General features: G+C 41.6%; 1 protein-coding gene across 4 annotated transcripts in view; it reads right to left on the minus strand.

Annotated features, from left to right (window-relative positions):
* Positions 1-17,754, minus strand: part of LOC126329244 (sushi, von Willebrand factor type A, EGF and pentraxin domain-containing protein 1) — a 505,108-nt gene that overhangs the window by 345,583 nt on the left and 141,771 nt on the right. For all 4 annotated transcript variants that reach the window (XM_049996139.1, XM_049996137.1, XM_049996136.1 and 1 more), the window contains exon 3: positions 9,517-9,606. In XM_049996139.1, coding sequence (XP_049852096.1) covers positions 9,517-9,588 — 72 coding nt within the window. In that variant the 5' untranslated portion in view covers positions 9,589-9,606. The remainder of the gene's footprint in view (positions 1-9,516; positions 9,607-17,754) is intronic.

The raw sequence follows: 17,754 nt of genomic DNA on the forward strand, positions 1-17,754 counted from the left end.
AGGAACCAGGTTTTAAGTTGTAAGACATTTCCAGGGGCAGATGTGGACTCTGACCACAATCTATTGGTTATGAACTGTAGATTAAAACTGAAGAAACTGCAAAAAGGAGGGAATTTAAGGAGATGGGACCTGGATAAACTGAAAGAACCAGAGGTTGTACAGAGTTTCAGGGTGAGCGTAAGGGAACAATTGACAGGAATAGGGGAAAGAAATACAGTAGAAGAAGAATGGGTAGCTCTGAGGGATGTAGTAGTGAAGGCAGCAGAGGATAAAGTAGGTACAAAGACGAGGGCTGCTAGAAATCCTTGGGTAACAGAAGAAATATTGAATTTAATTGATGAAAGGAGAAAATATAAAAATGCAGTAAATGAAGCAGGCAAAAAGGAATACAAACGTCTCAAAAATGAGATTGACAGGAAGTGCAAAATGGCTAAACAGGGATGGCTAGAGGACAAATGTAAGGATGTAGAAGCTTATCTCACTAGGGGTAAGATAGATACTGCCTACAGGAAAATTAAAGAGACCTTTGGAGAGAAGAGAACCACGTGTATGAATATCAAGAGCTCAGATGGCAGCCCAGTTCTAAGCAAAGAAGGGAAGGCAGAAATGTGGAAGGAGTATATAGAAGGTTTATACAAGGGCGATGTAATTGAGGACAATATTATAGAAATAGAAGAGGATGTAGATGAAGACGAAATGGGAGATACGATACTGCGTGAAGAGTTTGGCAGAGCACTGAAAGACCTGAGTCGAAACAAGGCCCCCGGAGTAGACAACATTCCATTAGAACTACTGACGGCCTTGGGAGAGCCAGTCATGACAAAACTCTACCAGCTGGTGAGCAAGATGTATGAGACAGGCGAAATACCCTCAGACTTCAAGAAGAATATAATAATTCCAATCCCAAAGAAAGCAGGTGCTGACAGATGTGAAAATTACCGAACTATCAGTTTAATAAGCCACGGCTGCAAAATACTAACGCGAATTCTTTACAGACGAATGGAAAAACTGGTAGATGCAGACCTCGGGGAAGATCAGTTTGGATTCCGTCGAAATGTTGGAACACGTGAGGCAATACTGACCTTACGACTTATCTTAGAAGAAAGATTAAAAAAAGGCAAACCTACGTTTCTAGCATTTGTAGACTTAGAGAAAGCTTTTGACAATGTTGACTGGAATACTCTTTTTCAAATTCTAAAGGTGGCAGGGGTAAAATACAGGGAGCGAAAGGCTATTTATAATTTGTACAGAAACCAGATGGCAGTAATAAGAGTCGAGGGGCATGAAAGGGAAGCAGTGGTTGGGAAAGAAGTGAGACAGGATTGTAGCCTCTCCCCGATGTTATTCAATCTGTATATTGAGCAAGCAGTAAAGGAAACAAAAGAAAAATTTGGAGTAGGTATTAAAATTCATGGAGACGAAGTAAAAACTTTGAGGTTCGCCGATGACATTGTAATTCTGTCAGAGACGGCAAAGGACTTGGAAGAGCAGTTGAACGGAATGGACAGTGTCTTGAAAGGAGGATATAAGATGAACATTAACAAAAGCAAAACGAGGATAATGGAATGTAGTCAAATTAAATCGGGTGATGCTGAGGGAATTAGATTAGGAAATGAGACACTTCAAGTAGTAAAGGAGTTTTGCTATTTAGGAAGTAAAATAACTGATGATGGTCGAAGTAGAGAGGATATAAAATGTAGACTGGCAATGGCAAGGAAAGCGTTTCTGAAGAAGAGAAATTTGTTAACATCGAATATAGATTTATGTATCAGGAAGTCGTTTCTGAAAGTATTTGTTTGGAGTGTAGCCATGTATGGAAGTGAAACATGGACGATAACTAGTTTGGACAAGAAGAGAATAGAAGCTTTCGAAATGTGGTGCTACAGAAGAATACTGAAGATAAGGTGGATAGATCACGTAACTAATGAGGAGGTATTGAATAGGATTGGGGAGAAGAGAAGTTTATGGCACAACTTGACTAGAAGAAGGGATCAGTTGGTAGGACATGTTTTGAGGCATCAAGGGATCACAAATTTAGCATTGGAGGGCAGCGTGGAGGGTAAAAATCGTAGAGGGAGACCGAGAGATGAGTACACTAAGCAGATTCAGAAGGATGTAGGTTGCAGTAGGTACTGGGAGATGAAGCAGCTTGCACAGGATAGAGTAGCATGGAGAGCTGCATCAAACCAGTCTCAGGACTGAAGACAACAACAACAACATATATATATATATATATATATATATATATATATATATATATATATATATATATATATATATATATAACTTTTGAACACTATTAAGGTAAATACATTGTTCGTTCTCTATCTTAATCTTTTATTTGCTAACTATGCCTATCAGTAGTTAGTGACTTCAGTATTTTGAATCTTTTATTTAGTTGTCAGTAGTGGCGTTCGCTGTATTGCAGTAGTTCGAGTAACGAAGATTTTTGTGAGGTAAGTGATTCATGAAATGTATAGGTTATTGTTAGTCAGGGCCATTCTTTTGTAGGGATTTTTGAAAGTCAGATTGCGTTGCGCTAAAAATATTGTGTGTCAGTTTAGTGTTGATTAGAATAAGTAAAGAGAGAAATGTCTGAGTACGTTCAGTTCTGCTGAGCTGTTTGAAAATCAAATAACGTAAGAGGTTTATCAGCACAGTAATTCATAATTTTTTCTAAGGGGACGTTTCATAAATGGAGTGCCAAGAGTAGAAAACGGACTATTTCCGATAAATTCTTCTGTTCAAGTTCAGTAAAGGGGTGACAGCATCGGAGGCAGCTAGAATCATTTGCGCTGTGTACGGGGATAGTACCACTGGACAGACACACCACGTTCAGGAAGACCTTCCGGGTTTGATGAAGATCGTTTAAACGCATAATCTACAATGATCCCAGTCAGTGTACTCGAGAACTGTGATCATTCCAACATCGTACGTCATTTACACGCAATGGGAAGGTTCAAAAATCGAGCGTACTGGTACCTCATGCTTTAAGCCAAAATCACAAAAATCAGCGGGTGATTCTATGTGCATCTCTGGTTGCCCGTCATCAAGTGGCTCATAAACAACACCGACCATTCCTATCCTATATTGTTCCTGGTAGCGAGAAATGGTGTTTTTATGCTGACTTAGGAAAAAGAAAGGAATGGTTGATCGCAGACAAATCAGAAACTCCCCTTAAAAAGACCTGCGCGCATCCACAAAAGATAATGTTATGCGTGCGATTGAACATGTGTAGTGTACGACGAATTCCTCACCCGGCGTGTAACCGTCATTGCTGACAGTTATTGTTAACAACTGAGACGTCTTGCAGACGCAATACAAGAACAACGACCAGGAACGTGTGAAGTGACGCTACTCCACGGTAACGCCCGCACGCAGTCTACTAGAGGAACGAAAAACGGCGTATAGGAGTCGAGTTGAAAGCTCATTCCGCACTCACCTTATTCACCTGATCGTGCGCCCTCAGATTTTCACCTTTTCCGCTCTCTACCGAACAACTTTCAAGGGATTTCCTTTCCGGATGAAAATGCGCTGTGAACATGGGCTCGACGAGTGCTTCGCTTCATTTCTACACTCACGGAATCAAAAAGGTACCCAAGAGATGGCAGACTGTTGTAAATAATGAAGGAAAATACGGTACATTATTGACGACTTAAGTCGTAACTGAGACGGAAAGGCAAGGTAGCAGGGGACCTACGGAAGAAAGGATGGTTCAGAGAAAAAGCACTGGATAGGCATTTATGTAAGAGAAGGATCCAGTAAAGCAACGCCGACCCGACATGACGTGGGAAAAGGCTGAGGTGATGATAATGATGACTGACGACTTAAGTCTCTGTTATGTGTATCTGTTCTGTTTATTAAACCAAAGTTATGCTTCAACCCAATAATCCTAGTGAATAATCTGTGCCTTTTTTGTCAGTCAACAATCGATTGTAAGCTCTCGAAATAGATCTTATCGACTGCTTCAGATGAAAACTCCTTAGTGAAGCATAACTTAAAATTTCACGTAATAAAAGTCGGTTCGGGTGTAACGTAAGACACTTTTGGCCACTACATAAAACTGCTTGCAATTATCCATCCCTTTCCAAATCAATAACTTGACTCGTATTCATTTTATCATCTTCTTAGTGTGAATCAAGTTTTCGACTTACTTTTCTTAGTGTGAATCAAGTTTTCGTACTTGCTTCGTCTTTTAGAAATCATCGTCAGCTTTGCTAAGATGTATTGGGAGACTAATAACCCGTTATTTTCTGGGATAGAATAAGTTCTGTTAGGCACAGCTCCCATGAACTAACTGCACAAAGCCTGATATGTGAACGCTGTTTACGCTATCTAACAAAAGTATGGTTCAAATGGCTCTGAGCACTATGGGACTTAAGAGCTGTGGTCATCAGTCCCCTAGAACTTAGAACTACTTAAACCTAACTAACCTAAGGACGTCACACACATCCATGCCCGAGGCAGGATTCGAACCTGCGACCGTAGCAGTCACACGGTTCCGGACTGCGCACCTAGAACCGTGAGACCACCGCGGCCGGCTAACAAAAGTATCCGGGCATCCCTACGTAATACGGAACTGGCCACTAGATGTCACGAGAAGCGACTTGCTCGCATAAAAGGAGGTGGAGAGTGTTGTGTTGTAGGCAGAGAAGCTGTAAGAGCATAATGGTTCGGTCAGGAGAGCTCAGTGACGTGGACTAGTCAGTGGTTGTTACCAAAGCTACAAATCCACCAGGGACATTTCAGCCCTCCTGAAAGTGGGCAGTTTGACTGTTGGTGACCTGAGAGTGAAGTGGAAACCCGAACAAAGACCAGGCAGATTGTACTGGCGGGCATGGACTGGGAGGATGGCTGGAAAAAAAAAAAAAAAAAAAAAAAAAAAAAAAAAAAAAAAAAAAAAAAAAAAAAAAAAAAGCACATGAAATCAGCGGAGGGAATCACTCATGAGTTCCATAATTCTACTACCAGTACAGGTAATACAATGTTCGTGGTGAGTTAAAAAGAATGGGGCACTAAAGTCGAGCAGCTGCTCATAACTAATGCATTTCTGTCGTTAACGTTATGCAAATCTTGAGGTACTGCAAAGAGCCGACGCCACTGGACAATGACAAAGCAGTGGCAAGGTGTGAATCTGGCGAATGCCTGGAGAACCTCACCTGTCTTCATGTGTAGTGTCAAGAGAGAAGTACGGAGTTGGTGATTAGGGTGCAGTCCCCATACTGCGCTTACGGAAACGCCAAACGCGGCAGGATATTAACGCATTTTGCAACATTGTGTACTGCGTTCAGTAAAAGAACAGTTCGGAGACGACGATTGTATCAGCATGACAGTACAGCTGTCATAAAGCAGCATCTGTGAGAAAACGGTTTGTGGACAATAACATTCCTGAAGTGGACGGGCGTGCCCAGACTCCCGGCTTGAAACCATTGGAACACCTATGGGATGAGCTAGAACGTCGACTTCCCTCCAGCCTCCAGCGTCTAACACTACCTTCTCTAGTTCCAGCTCTTGAGGAAGAATGGCTGTAATTCCTTCACAGACATACAGGTACCACATTGAAAGTGTCCCTAGCAGAGTTTAAGTCGTCATAAAGGCGAAGGAAGTGTGGCCACGCCCCATATTAATGTCCACTGACGCGTGACCGGACATTGGGATCAGACAACGCAGATACATGGCTGATACACAACGCTGAGGGAAAAAGAAGAACTCTGTGTCAGTATTTCGGTGTATCTCAAATTCACCAATGAGAATGGGAAACTGCAGTAGTGCTGTGAGTAATCACAACAGAAAACGGACAAAAATCTGAATTCTTGCGATAAAAACGATACTTTCGAATGATTAAAGGAAATTGTCTCTGACCTAAAGGATATTGTTTCGAAATAAATACAACTGTTTTTGATTTCTCTGCCTCTCTTAAGAATACCAGTAGGATTTCCTGCACCATTTAAAATACTTCCAGGATATTAGGACCGATCAGGTTAAAAGGATGCGGGGGAGTACCTGCAGAGGATATTAAGCTAGCGACTAGTAAGAAAGACGTTTGCGTAGGATATGGTCACCATAACGTTTTGTTGTGCGCTCGGCAGAGATGTCTTTAGTGCACATAAAATGTTATGAAACGTGGCCAGTTGAATCCGATAAAGTTAAGAGGTTTCCGATACGCACACGCACGCACACACACACACACACACACACACACACACACACAGAGAGAGAGAGAGAGAGAGAGAGAGAGAGAGAGAGAGAGAGAGAGAGAGAGAGGCCGGGGGCGGGAGAGCAGTCGTAAAACATGTCGTTTTCGATTTGCTGTCAAGAAGAGAGGGATTCGAATTTCCATCCTGCAAACGAGTTTTAGGGTCTATATAGACTATATAGAGCTAATTCAAGTTGTTTGTTGAAGATGCAATTGCAACGTCGTTGAATAACTGCAATGTATAATAGATCCCTCGGAATATGAACTAATACAAGACAAGGCACATGTGAGAGAGGAAAAAACCCAGTAGATTTTGAATGGAGCATTAACAGAATGGCGATGGACACAGTCATTTAAATTAAACATTTAGGGACCACTAAATTAAATATCTTGCGGAGGGAGCTAATGGGTGACTTTGATGTTATGGGAGAGAGCTACGATTATTTAGAGCAGCTGCAAAAAGTGGCTGTGCAAGACAACACTGGGACCTACTCTCGGATACTGCTCTAGTGTTCAGGGCACGTTAAATTAAAACGTAACTGGATATGCTGAGAGAATCTTAAGAAGAAGGACGAGGTCTTGCAAACGAAACGTTGTTTTGTAAGTCTGAATACCGAATATCTGAGACAAAATGTCAAATCACTCTACTTGCCCCATTGCATATCTCGCGGAAGGTCCATTAGAAAAATGCGAACGCTGTTAGGGCGAGTATAGAGAAGCGAAGTATCATTTTCCCATGCACGATTGGACTGTTAAAAGGACGAAGATGGGTGTCACGTATCCTCCATCATGCACCCTAAATTATCTTCCAACAAAACTGTAGATGAAAGGTGTAGTGTTACAGATGCGGACTGACGGTTAGATGGGCAGATCGGGTAACTAATGAAGAGATAGAAAAAAGGTATATCTGTCATGAACCTGAAGGTTAATTTTGATCACCACAGTGCTTTAGTAGGCATTGCCCTACTGGTGGTGGTTTGCCGTTGCCTTGTGAAAAGTGACAAAAATCCTGCGACTGACTGGGAATTCAAACCCAATACCTTCGGATCCACAGTCTGGCCCTTCACGTCTGAGCCACCTAGAAATCGTATTTGGGAGAAAAGTGTTTGATGCCACAACTTGAATAAAATACTGATACAGAACATTATGAGGGATCAAGGAGTAGTTAATTTGGTAACGGAAGGAAATGTGCAGGCCAAACATTGTGAGGGAGACTAGGACTTGACTACTGTAAGCACATTCAAATCGATGTAAATTTTAGTAGTTTCACAGAGATGAAGAGACTTGTACAGGACGGACTAGCGTCGAATGTTTCATCAGACTTCAGGCTGAAGACTGCAACACCAACGTTATGGCATATTTCCGTGTATATAAATCTCAAGATATTTGTTTTTTTTTCAGAATAAAAGTAATGATTTGTTTTGGCGGAAGAAATCAACTATACTAAATCTCTGTATCAGTGTTCAGTTATTCTACAAAAAGCTATGAGTTTCGAATCTGACTGTTACAGTTTCTTTGCTGCCACATATAGCTTGCAGTTTATATTTGTATGGATGTACGAATGAATCCAGAATTTCCCTCGTTTTCTTATTCGTGTGTGATGATAACAGAAAATCACAACTTCCTCTGAGCGTGAATCTGTACTCGACATGCCGAGTGTAACCAAAAGCCGCTCGGGCACGACAAACAAAACTCCCTCTTCTCCACTCTCACAATCGCCCATTTCAGTGTTCCTCGTGTGCGGAACTGCGTTGCCAGATTAGATTAGATTAGATTATTTATTCATTTCATAGACCCACAAACGAGGGGATCCTTCTGGGTGTGGAATATGTCAGATAAACACATTACAAAAATGAAATTAGAAAAACTCGAGTTTCATTAATTTTAATGATCCTCAGTCAATAAACAGTAAAATTATGTACATGAATTAAAATTAAACTTCTAATATTTACATGTTTAATACTTAAATCTGCATTCATTAAATCCATCATTCACACAGTAGGTAGTTACTTGGATATTACAACCAAGTATTGTCAAAAATTGAAGTATAATAAATTTTCATTAAAATGGTCTACTGCACTTGTTGAGAAATTCATGGATGGAATAGAAGGAGTTGGCCACCAAAAATTCTTTTAAATTATGTTTAAATTGTGCCTTGTCTGAAACTAAACTCTTAATGGTTGCTGGTAACTTATTGAAAATATGCGTTGCTGAATACTGGACTCCTTTCTAGGCAAGGGTAAATGATTTTAAATCTTAATGTATACTGTTCTTATTCCTAGTGTTGATACTGTGTACTAAGCAGTTAGTTCGAAAAACTGATGTATTATTTACAACAAACTTCATTAAGGAATAAATATACTGAGAAGCTGTGGTTAGTATGCCCAATTCTTTGAAGAGATTTCGACATTATGTTCTTGGATTTACGCTACACATTACTCTTATTACACGGTTCTGCACTCTAAAATTTTTTTCTCCGTTTGTGGAGTTACCCCAAAATATGATACCATATGACATAATGGAATGAAAATAGTCAAGATATGCCAGTTTTTTATATTTATATCTCCTATGTGTGACATCATTCGCATTGCAAACACAGACTTGTTTAGGTGCTTTAGCAGTTCGTTAGTATGTCGCAGAATTTTTATCGAGTTATAATACCACGAATTTTACACTCTCTACTTCTCCTACTTCCATGTCATCATATTTTATACACGCACTAGAAGGAAATTTCTTGGAAGTTCTGAACCGCATATAGTTGGTCTTTTGGAAGTTTAATGACAGTGAATTGGCTATGAACCACTTACTGTCAGTAAAAATTTGATTAGCTGCCCTTTCTAAATTTATATTTGATTTACTATTTATTGCAATGTTTGTATTATCTCCAAATAAGACAAACTTGGCATCTGATAATGTAAGAGATGACAGGTCATTAATATAGACTAGAAAAAGTAGTGAACCTAGTATGAAACCTTGGGGAACACCACATGTAATTTCTTCCCAGTCAGACCCTTTGTTTTCTATTAGTAAGATATGACAAACTACTTTGCAGCACCTCCAGTGATGCCATAATATTCTAATTTACTTAAAAGAATGCTGTGATACACACAGTTAAAAGCCTCTGATAGGTAACAGAATACGGCAGTTGCCTCTAATTTGTTGTCTAATGAATGAAGCCTGCAGCCAGTTTTCGAGGTAAATCGCTTGCCCGTGGCGTTCCTTTCTAGTCGCCCATTGTGTGACCGGCTTTAGAGTCGTGCTTCGACTAGAACCTTCGTTAGTGCGTCGGTAGAGGTAGAGCGCATAGTGCGGCAGCTCACCTGCGCTGCAGCGGCCGGTGGGCGCAGTCCCAGAACGGCGGTCAGCACGACGGCCGCCAACCGGAGCAGCATGGCGGCGTCTCGCGTCAGCTGTCAACAAAACAAAGCACAACGCTGTTACTCCGACAGGTGCAAGCAAACGTTACCTTGTTAAAATAGCGACATTGTTGGATAATCACAACTGTTACACCATACTGGATGTTTATAGCGTACAGCAGTAAACAATTACAACTTTGCTTACATTATGAACGTTATAGAAGAATCCTTGGTGACTTATGCTGTACGGACATTTTGTTGTGACCTAAGGTATGTTTCTGCCTCTAACGTTTCGGCATCTATAGCTGGAGACATCATCACAAGTTATAAATAAGCAGGAACTATTTTAAAACTTAAACAAGCTCAGGAAGCAGAGCTTTTTGTATGTAGCCGCGCGATGGTTGGATCATGACGTCTTCCAGTCGCTACAAATCTCTGAGTCTCGCCGACGTCTCTTATGGGAGTCTGATGACGTCACGAAGAGACCGTTGCAAGGTCCTGCATAAACAATTCGTCTTCCTAAGTTCGTTTATGTCTTAATCTACGTACCACGTCATTATAGCCTCTGATGACGCCTCTAGCATTAACAAACAAAACGTTATGTGCAGTAACATGCCTTGATGCAGAGTGCAATACACAAGGTGTGAATAGCAGTCCGGTAAACCTGCACTGCATGATTCTAAAAACAATTGTAATGTGTCAATTGTGTTGTAAATGAGGATAATAGGGAATGAAACTCGGAATTTGCGACAGTAAAATTTAATATTTAAGGTGGACATCGGCAATCAGAATATCCGCGATTAAAAATAAATCTACATGGTTTCCTATCGCACGTTGTTAGTGTCAGATCACGCATCACGTTGGTATTGTGGAAAGTTCTTGTACTGACTAGCAAGTCTGGTCTCGAGTAGATTACTTTCATTTAGTCCAGTCAAATTTAGCTAATCAGTGTTAAAGAGCTCCCGAGGAACCCCGCTTGCTTCCATGGCAAGGTCCTATTGAAAGTGATTTGCGCTTCTTTGGGCTGAGCTGTGAATGAAGATCCCCGATGGGTATTTACAGGGCATGAGTGATGCGTCTGTTTTCTTCTGGGCGAATAGCACACGCCCTAATGGGCACATGCTATATCTTCTGATCAAACTACGTATTTCCTTCAGTCCACTGAATACATAATTCTCTGCAGTCATCATCGAATTATTATTCGTATTTGCCACGTTGACCAACAACCATAATGAATGACTAGTTAAACTCGTACCGTCCTATAGTAAGTAGTAACTGCAATAGAAGACAGAAAATACGATAACTTTTCCTTTTAACACGCTAAACTGACGACGTCTAATAGCGCGTAAGGGATATTAAAAAAAAAAAAAAGAAAACATTATGTGTAGGCCCAATAGTGAAGGCGTCGGTAAATTATAACTGTTGATGCACACGGATGTCGACTGTTGTATTTATTTGAAATTGAAGACATCTTTTTATGAGGCAACTATTTTACTGTCATAGCTGCGCGAAACAGCCAATAAGTATGACACTTCCTGGCCGGGTGTCAACCTGGGACCTTTGCGTTTGCTCTCACAGCTTTAATTGCACCTGCACCTCAACCCCTACCTTCCAAACTTCATAGTTCTCCCGTGTACCTTGCCGGACTAGCACTCCTGAAAGTACATATAATGCGAAGACGTGACTGAACCACAAGTGGAGTCATTACTGACTGTCTAACACTTTCTTATAGATAACTGAATCAGCTGCTCGATTACAACTAACACTATCATAACCACTGAGCCACCTCGCTCTATCCGATTGAGCTCTCCTCGCGGACATAGGATCGAAAGAAAGGAAGGAAGATTAGGTTTAATGTCCCGTCAGCTTCGAGGTGGTTAGAGAAGGAGCAGATGCTCGGGTTGTATCAACGATAGGGAAGAAAATCGGCTGTGTCCTTTCACAGGAACCATCCTGGCATTTGCATGGAGCGATTTAGGGAAATCTCGAAAACCCTAAATCTGGATGGTTGGACGCGGGTTTGAACCGTCGTCCTTCCGAATGCGAGTCCAGTGTGCTAACCACTGCTCCATCCCCCTCGGTGACGAACGACCGATCAATGTCGGCCGGTTTCCGCTGTAATCCAATCTGGCACGGTTTATTTCTCTGGGCTGTGTGACCTGGATGCTGGGGGTCAGTGAACAAGAACTGGCTGCTGGCGGCGCAGACGTACTGCGGCAGTACGGGGACAGGTGCGCGTGTGTGTGTGTCGGACGAGACATCCGGGTCCCGCAGCGCAAGGGGAATAGAATAGCAAGCAGGGGAAACGCCACGGCCCAGCAGAGTCGCACGACTGCGCCAAAGCGTGTCTCTACGCTTGGCTACAGGAGGCAGTCGTACTAACCTCTTCCGAAGTCCACAGCAAACCGGAAATACTTTCTTGCGTTGATTAACCTAGACCACTGGAAATTTAAGACTGACTCGCTTTGTCTCACAAGCTAGTGCAACTCTGCAAAAATTGAAAGGCACAGATACTCAAAGATGCGACGAGACAAATAGTTTTTTTTACTAAGTATGTATCCGTTACGTGATAACCATCTACAAGCTTCACCAAGTCTTTCTTTGTGTGACTAATGGCCGTTCTGTACTGGCCCACACGACACGAGGAATGCCGCTGTTGGAATAGCAGGCTGTCATTCTGTCCTACGACGAAAAATTTATGTTTTAAAAGTATAATTTTTTTCTTTATCAGTTGAATGTGACGTAGTAATGTGAATCCTGAGAAGTTAGTGCACCTTCTCCGCTAGGAATAAATGAAATATTCCACAGGTCGGCCAGTAGAGGGATGGTCACCTACATTCCTACTAATTCTTTAGCGGCAAGGTCATTGTGATGAGTTACCGCAAAGGTGGAAAGGGAATAGTCATCTATATTTAAAGGTGAAATACACGTAGTTGACGTAAATCTCCTTTTTTGTATAGCTGAGGCTCGAGTAGGTGAAATTTAGCTGGGTCCGGTTCAGTTTATACGACAATGAGTAGTCAGGCGTAAGAGATACTAGTGACTGAAAGCGCAGCGTACTATGCGAGGTGTCACAGTGTTTAAAAGAACGGCTCGTGTTCTAGAAGATGAGATTTTAAAGCCCGATACTGATATCTCGTTTTACGCGGCTTTACAGGTTCAATGCTGTGACAGTTTCTTCTACGAAGTCACAGGCATGTTCCTGCTGAATCTGAGCTCAATATTAGCTTGTATTTCTTCTTTGTGGTGCCGAGGGTTAAATCAGACGTGGTTTCCATACTGAGGAAGGCTGCGATTTATCGATGGGACCATATTCTCAAGTAACGAAGAGTCCTATCGATTTTTCTGGCCTTTTTAATTGCGTCTCAAAATACGGGTTTACCGCAGTTCTATCTAACGCAGTTATTGCGGAAACCTTCAAAATGTACCCTAAGCAGTGGAAGTATAATTTTTTTTAAATAACTCACTGTATCAAGCAGATGCCCTTATCGTGGAAAGCAGTTGTTGGAAACTGAAAGTAACGACACATTTTTGCATCGTTATTTCGTCTAATCGTTCATGAAACTCTCGCTACGTGGTATTACGGAATTCTAATGCAGTCTAGCGTGACATTTACAGTCTTAGCATGCCTTAGCTACCGTGGATAAAATTGTCAACGCCAGAAACAAAAAAGTATCATCAACATTATCAAACGTCGACAAATGACGCATCATAATACAGTAGATACAGGGGCACGGATTCAACAGTGATGGTTCAGCCACTCAGTTGATCCCTCTTCATAAAAAGCAGCAGAAAAGGAAAATCATTTTGAGGCTGGTTAGACTCTCTTTGGCTCACCTAGGTGGGCCTTCTAAGTGTCCATAAGAGCTGTACCCTGCAGAAGCCATGTCTTCAAAGCTCTGCAACATGGAGCTAATCGACATTTCAAGGCGCACCCATAAGACCACTACTGCCTGTTTGAAAAACATCACTCGATATTATACGCCTCAGAACTTTTAACTACGTGCCGACCCTGATTAAACCATCAACTCCTTTTCTTCTTTCTGTCACTCATGACACCCATTTGGAAAAAAGAGAGCTAGCAAGGGGGTTTTGATTTCATGTCACTGAGGATATACTGCTACAGTCTCCGCCATTTAGCAGTAGACAGATAAGGGTGATGTAAATTAAGCTGACTTCGTACGTAATCAGCGTAAAAGGCAGGCAAGGCTAAGGTAAACCAATAGAAAATGCTCCTATTGGAGTACAAAACGACTAATATGCTCCTGTTTTAAAAGACATTCTATCTTCCTCAACACCTTTAAAAATTTCCCAGAAATTTTGGCACGCGAAAATATTCGAGCTTTTTTTTTAACATGCAACTCATCTCTTCCTCCCACAACATCCCCCAGCTGTATCTCGCTCACACAGCCAATTGTCACAAACTAATTTAGCCCAACTCATTGTCATTATCTCTTTGTGTCTCCCTATCTGTCACTGTCTCCTGTCTCTCAACCACAGTCTCCTTCGTTCTGGTCCGTCTCCCTCCTGTTATCTCTTACTGCTACTATCACATTCATTCCTTCCCACTGCTGCTGTCTCTTTTCACCGTCACTATGTCTCTTTTTCTCATTATCGCTGTCACTCATCCATTTCCACTTCCTCCTTCTCTTTTTTTCCTCTCCCACTGGCACTGTCACCTTTGCCCTTCTGTCACTGTGAACTGTGTTCCACTACTACTGTGCCCCACTATTTCTCTCACAATACCATTGTCTCCTTCGCTCTTTCTATACCACAACCACTATCTGCTATGTTCCAGTATTTATCATTTTCCGTCTCTTTCCCATGGCCAGTGTCTCCTTTTCTCTCAGCATAAAAAAAGGGCGATTAAGTTCGCATGCCAAAATTATTGGGAAAAATTTAAAGAAGTGACGAAGGTAAAGTGAGGCAGCTGGTACCTCACTTTTCACTCAGAGTCTTCTAGAAACAGAAGCATAATAGGCTTTCTTGCGCTCTGATAGGAGCATTTCTTCGCTGATTCTTTCCTTTGCCCTGCTACATTATGGCATGTCACTCGCGAAAAGAACTTTATGGGTCAGTAAAATTTTGACTGATGACTTATAAGAAATTAGAATGACGCAAAACTAATTTGCGTCTCAGATCGGATTTTACATGTTCAAAACTTTCGCATATGCTTTAGTACTACGACATGGGTCTCCCAGAACCCTTCTAATGATAACCGAGACACTTTATAGCTTATTTCTCCGTGCTTTGTGACTTTATAAACTACTGTACGTTTTCGCTTCATGCCAGATATTACGAACGTATATTACATGTACAAGTAGGGCAACTTTGAAACTCTGTACCGCGGTAAGAAGAAAATTTTCAAGGATGTTCGAGGTCGGGGTTTTAGCAAAATATAGTAAAAATTTCAGCCTTTTGTTGTGGATAGCCGTCTTGGAAACCGCGGCTCGGTTTTGGTAGCCAAAATCCATATTTGTCGAGTTTTCTCAGAAATCGCCCTTGAACTAAACGGTACCGCCACAAGGTCCTTATGATGACTGGGTGTTGTGTGATGTCCTTAGGTTAGTTAGGTTTAAGTAGTTCTAAGTTCTAGGGGACTGATGACCATAGATGTTCAGTCCCATAGTGCCCAGAGCCATTTGAACCATTTTGAACAAGGTCCTTAAGGGCCGCCACAGGCCACATTAATGTAAAAAGAACCAACCGATTTGCTCCATTTGCCTAAGCTGGAGGAAGAGTGTAATTTTAGACTTTGTACTGTAGGATAGTTGCAGTTCGACGAACCTTCTTGTTGATATACATAAGTTCTCTAGCCCGAGGGCTATCCATAACACTTAACACTACAGTAATATTTTCTTGGAACTCTTCCATTTGGTCCGTGTTTCATTAGAAAAGCAGTAATATCAGAAATTGAGTCTGCCTTGATGCAAAATACCTTGATATTCTTTTATTTCTTTATTATACCAAACTAGTTTCGGCGACAAATATCACCATCATCAGTGGTTTTTTTTAATCTAAAACATGCAGAAAATGGGGTGGTTGTACAAACACAGTAAAAATTTATTACATTTTTACAATTTACTGCTGACATACGAAGTTCACCGTTTAGTATTTGTTTACTAACAGCCGCTCACATGATTGCAGATGACATGATGTTCGCTAAGTAAAAAGACGGCAAAAAAGAGCACAGAAAAATGTCGCAAACAGTGCCAATAATTGCTTAAAACATGCTGTAACATACAATAAATAAGGTAGTATGAAAGTATCAATAGAAAACTATATTTCTAAAGACGAACTGTAAAAATGTAATAATGTTTTACTGTGTTTGTACAACCATGCCATTTTCTGCATGTTTTAGATTTTAAAAAAACCACTGGTGATGGTGATATTTGTCGCCGAAACTGGTTTGGGATAATAAAGAGATAAACGAATGACAAGGTGTTTTGCATCAAGGCGGAGTCAGTTTCTGATATTACTGAACACTACATTTCTGCCACCAGCAGAACCCAAGGTATGAGCCCCGGAAAAATCTCGTTTATATGCGCGGCGTTTTGGAACATAGGAAGCGCATGCTGTTCACATGCGTACCGATTATCAGGGGCAGTTTCAAGGTGTTTTCCCTCTCATGCATTACAAGAGCCGTTTGCTTGCTCTCTGGCAGAGCGCTCCTTACGGCCGCGCCGACGATTTACCCACAGCGATCGATCCGCGATTCGTAAGCGTAATGAGTGTCGACCAGCCGGACACCGGAGCTGGGCTGCAGCCGTCGGAAAAAGAGGAGCGCCGGCGGAGGCACGTAGCGACGCGACCGGTCCGCGGTGTCCCAGTTGCGCGCAAGCTCACAATACCCACCGAGGGCCACTTATCTACTTCTCCGTGAGCGGCATCCAGTCGCCGAGCTGCTGCAAAAACTAGACCGCCCCACGAGGCGTGCGCGACTCGCCAGACGCACGCCATCGTCTTTGGATTGCCCCTCGAGCCGTCCTCACACGGAACGAGGCAGCTGACGTTATCGTGCACGCGGACGTGACATCCGACCTCACGAGAGACGGCATCGTCAGCACACGGTACGAGCTGGTTAACGTAATTTGCGCTCTCAGCGCTCTTCAGCGGCCGTTGTCGGCTTCATTTGGCTCGCAAACCACAGGTTTTTTTTTTTCTTTAAAGAAAATGGACGTGCGTTAAACAGCCGCGTCAACTGTGTTAACGATTGTTGAAGAAGAACGGAGAAAATCAAGAAGAAAATTCTAGATTCGTCCATGGCTTGATCAGCGACATGGTGGTAGAGGAACACTATTGAATGCTGTAAACGATCTGAGATAACATACTAGTAGAAGTTATTCGTTAACTCAATGGAATTTCTATCCCATTTTCGGTTTTAAATTCAATATAGTTACGGTATAGTGTTTAATCTGCACGTGCATAGCATCCATATTCTAGATATTTTGTTTACTAGCAACATTCTGAATAACTTACTTCATCACATGGATATCAAGCTCCAGAATCATTACCTAATTTTATTCGATTGGAAGAGGAGATTATTTTCCAAGCTGCTTACGATCATTGAACTAGATATTTACCGACAATACGCCAGTCCACATATATATATATATATATATATATATATATATATATATATATATATATATATATATATATATGGCTTATTTCAATAGCGGTACAAGTCCATTTTTGTTCATACTGAGATTTGAGATACAGAGTCCAAAAATCTGCAGTTGAGATACCACAAATATTCAAGCATATGGCTTCTTGCTAGAGATGAACCTTTCTTTCTGTTTGTTCCGCTCATTAATTGCAGAAGTATCATAGACAGAAAAGTGCAGGTAATTGGAAAAAAAATGACTCTGAGCACAATGGGACTTAGCTTCTAAGGTCATCAGTCCCCTAGAACTTATAACTACTTAAACCTAACTAACCTAAGGACATCACACACATCCATGCCCGAGGCAGGATTCGAACCTGCGACCGTAGCGGTCGCGCGGTACCAGACTGTAGCGCCTAGAACCGCTCGGCTTCCAGTGTGTAACTTATGCTTGCTTTTGGACATGGACTAGCGACCACGTTTAAGATTTCTAGCCACTGGGGAACACTGGGGAAACAATCCAGTCGTTGGCCTTTGCAACAAGAATTGTAGCAAATTCGTTATTTATAATCATAGACTTTTGAGATAATACTTCT

Source organism: Schistocerca gregaria, chromosome 2 (assembly GCF_023897955.1).
Source record: "Schistocerca gregaria isolate iqSchGreg1 chromosome 2, iqSchGreg1.2, whole genome shotgun sequence".
Taxonomy (NCBI): domain Eukaryota; kingdom Metazoa; phylum Arthropoda; class Insecta; order Orthoptera; family Acrididae; genus Schistocerca; species Schistocerca gregaria.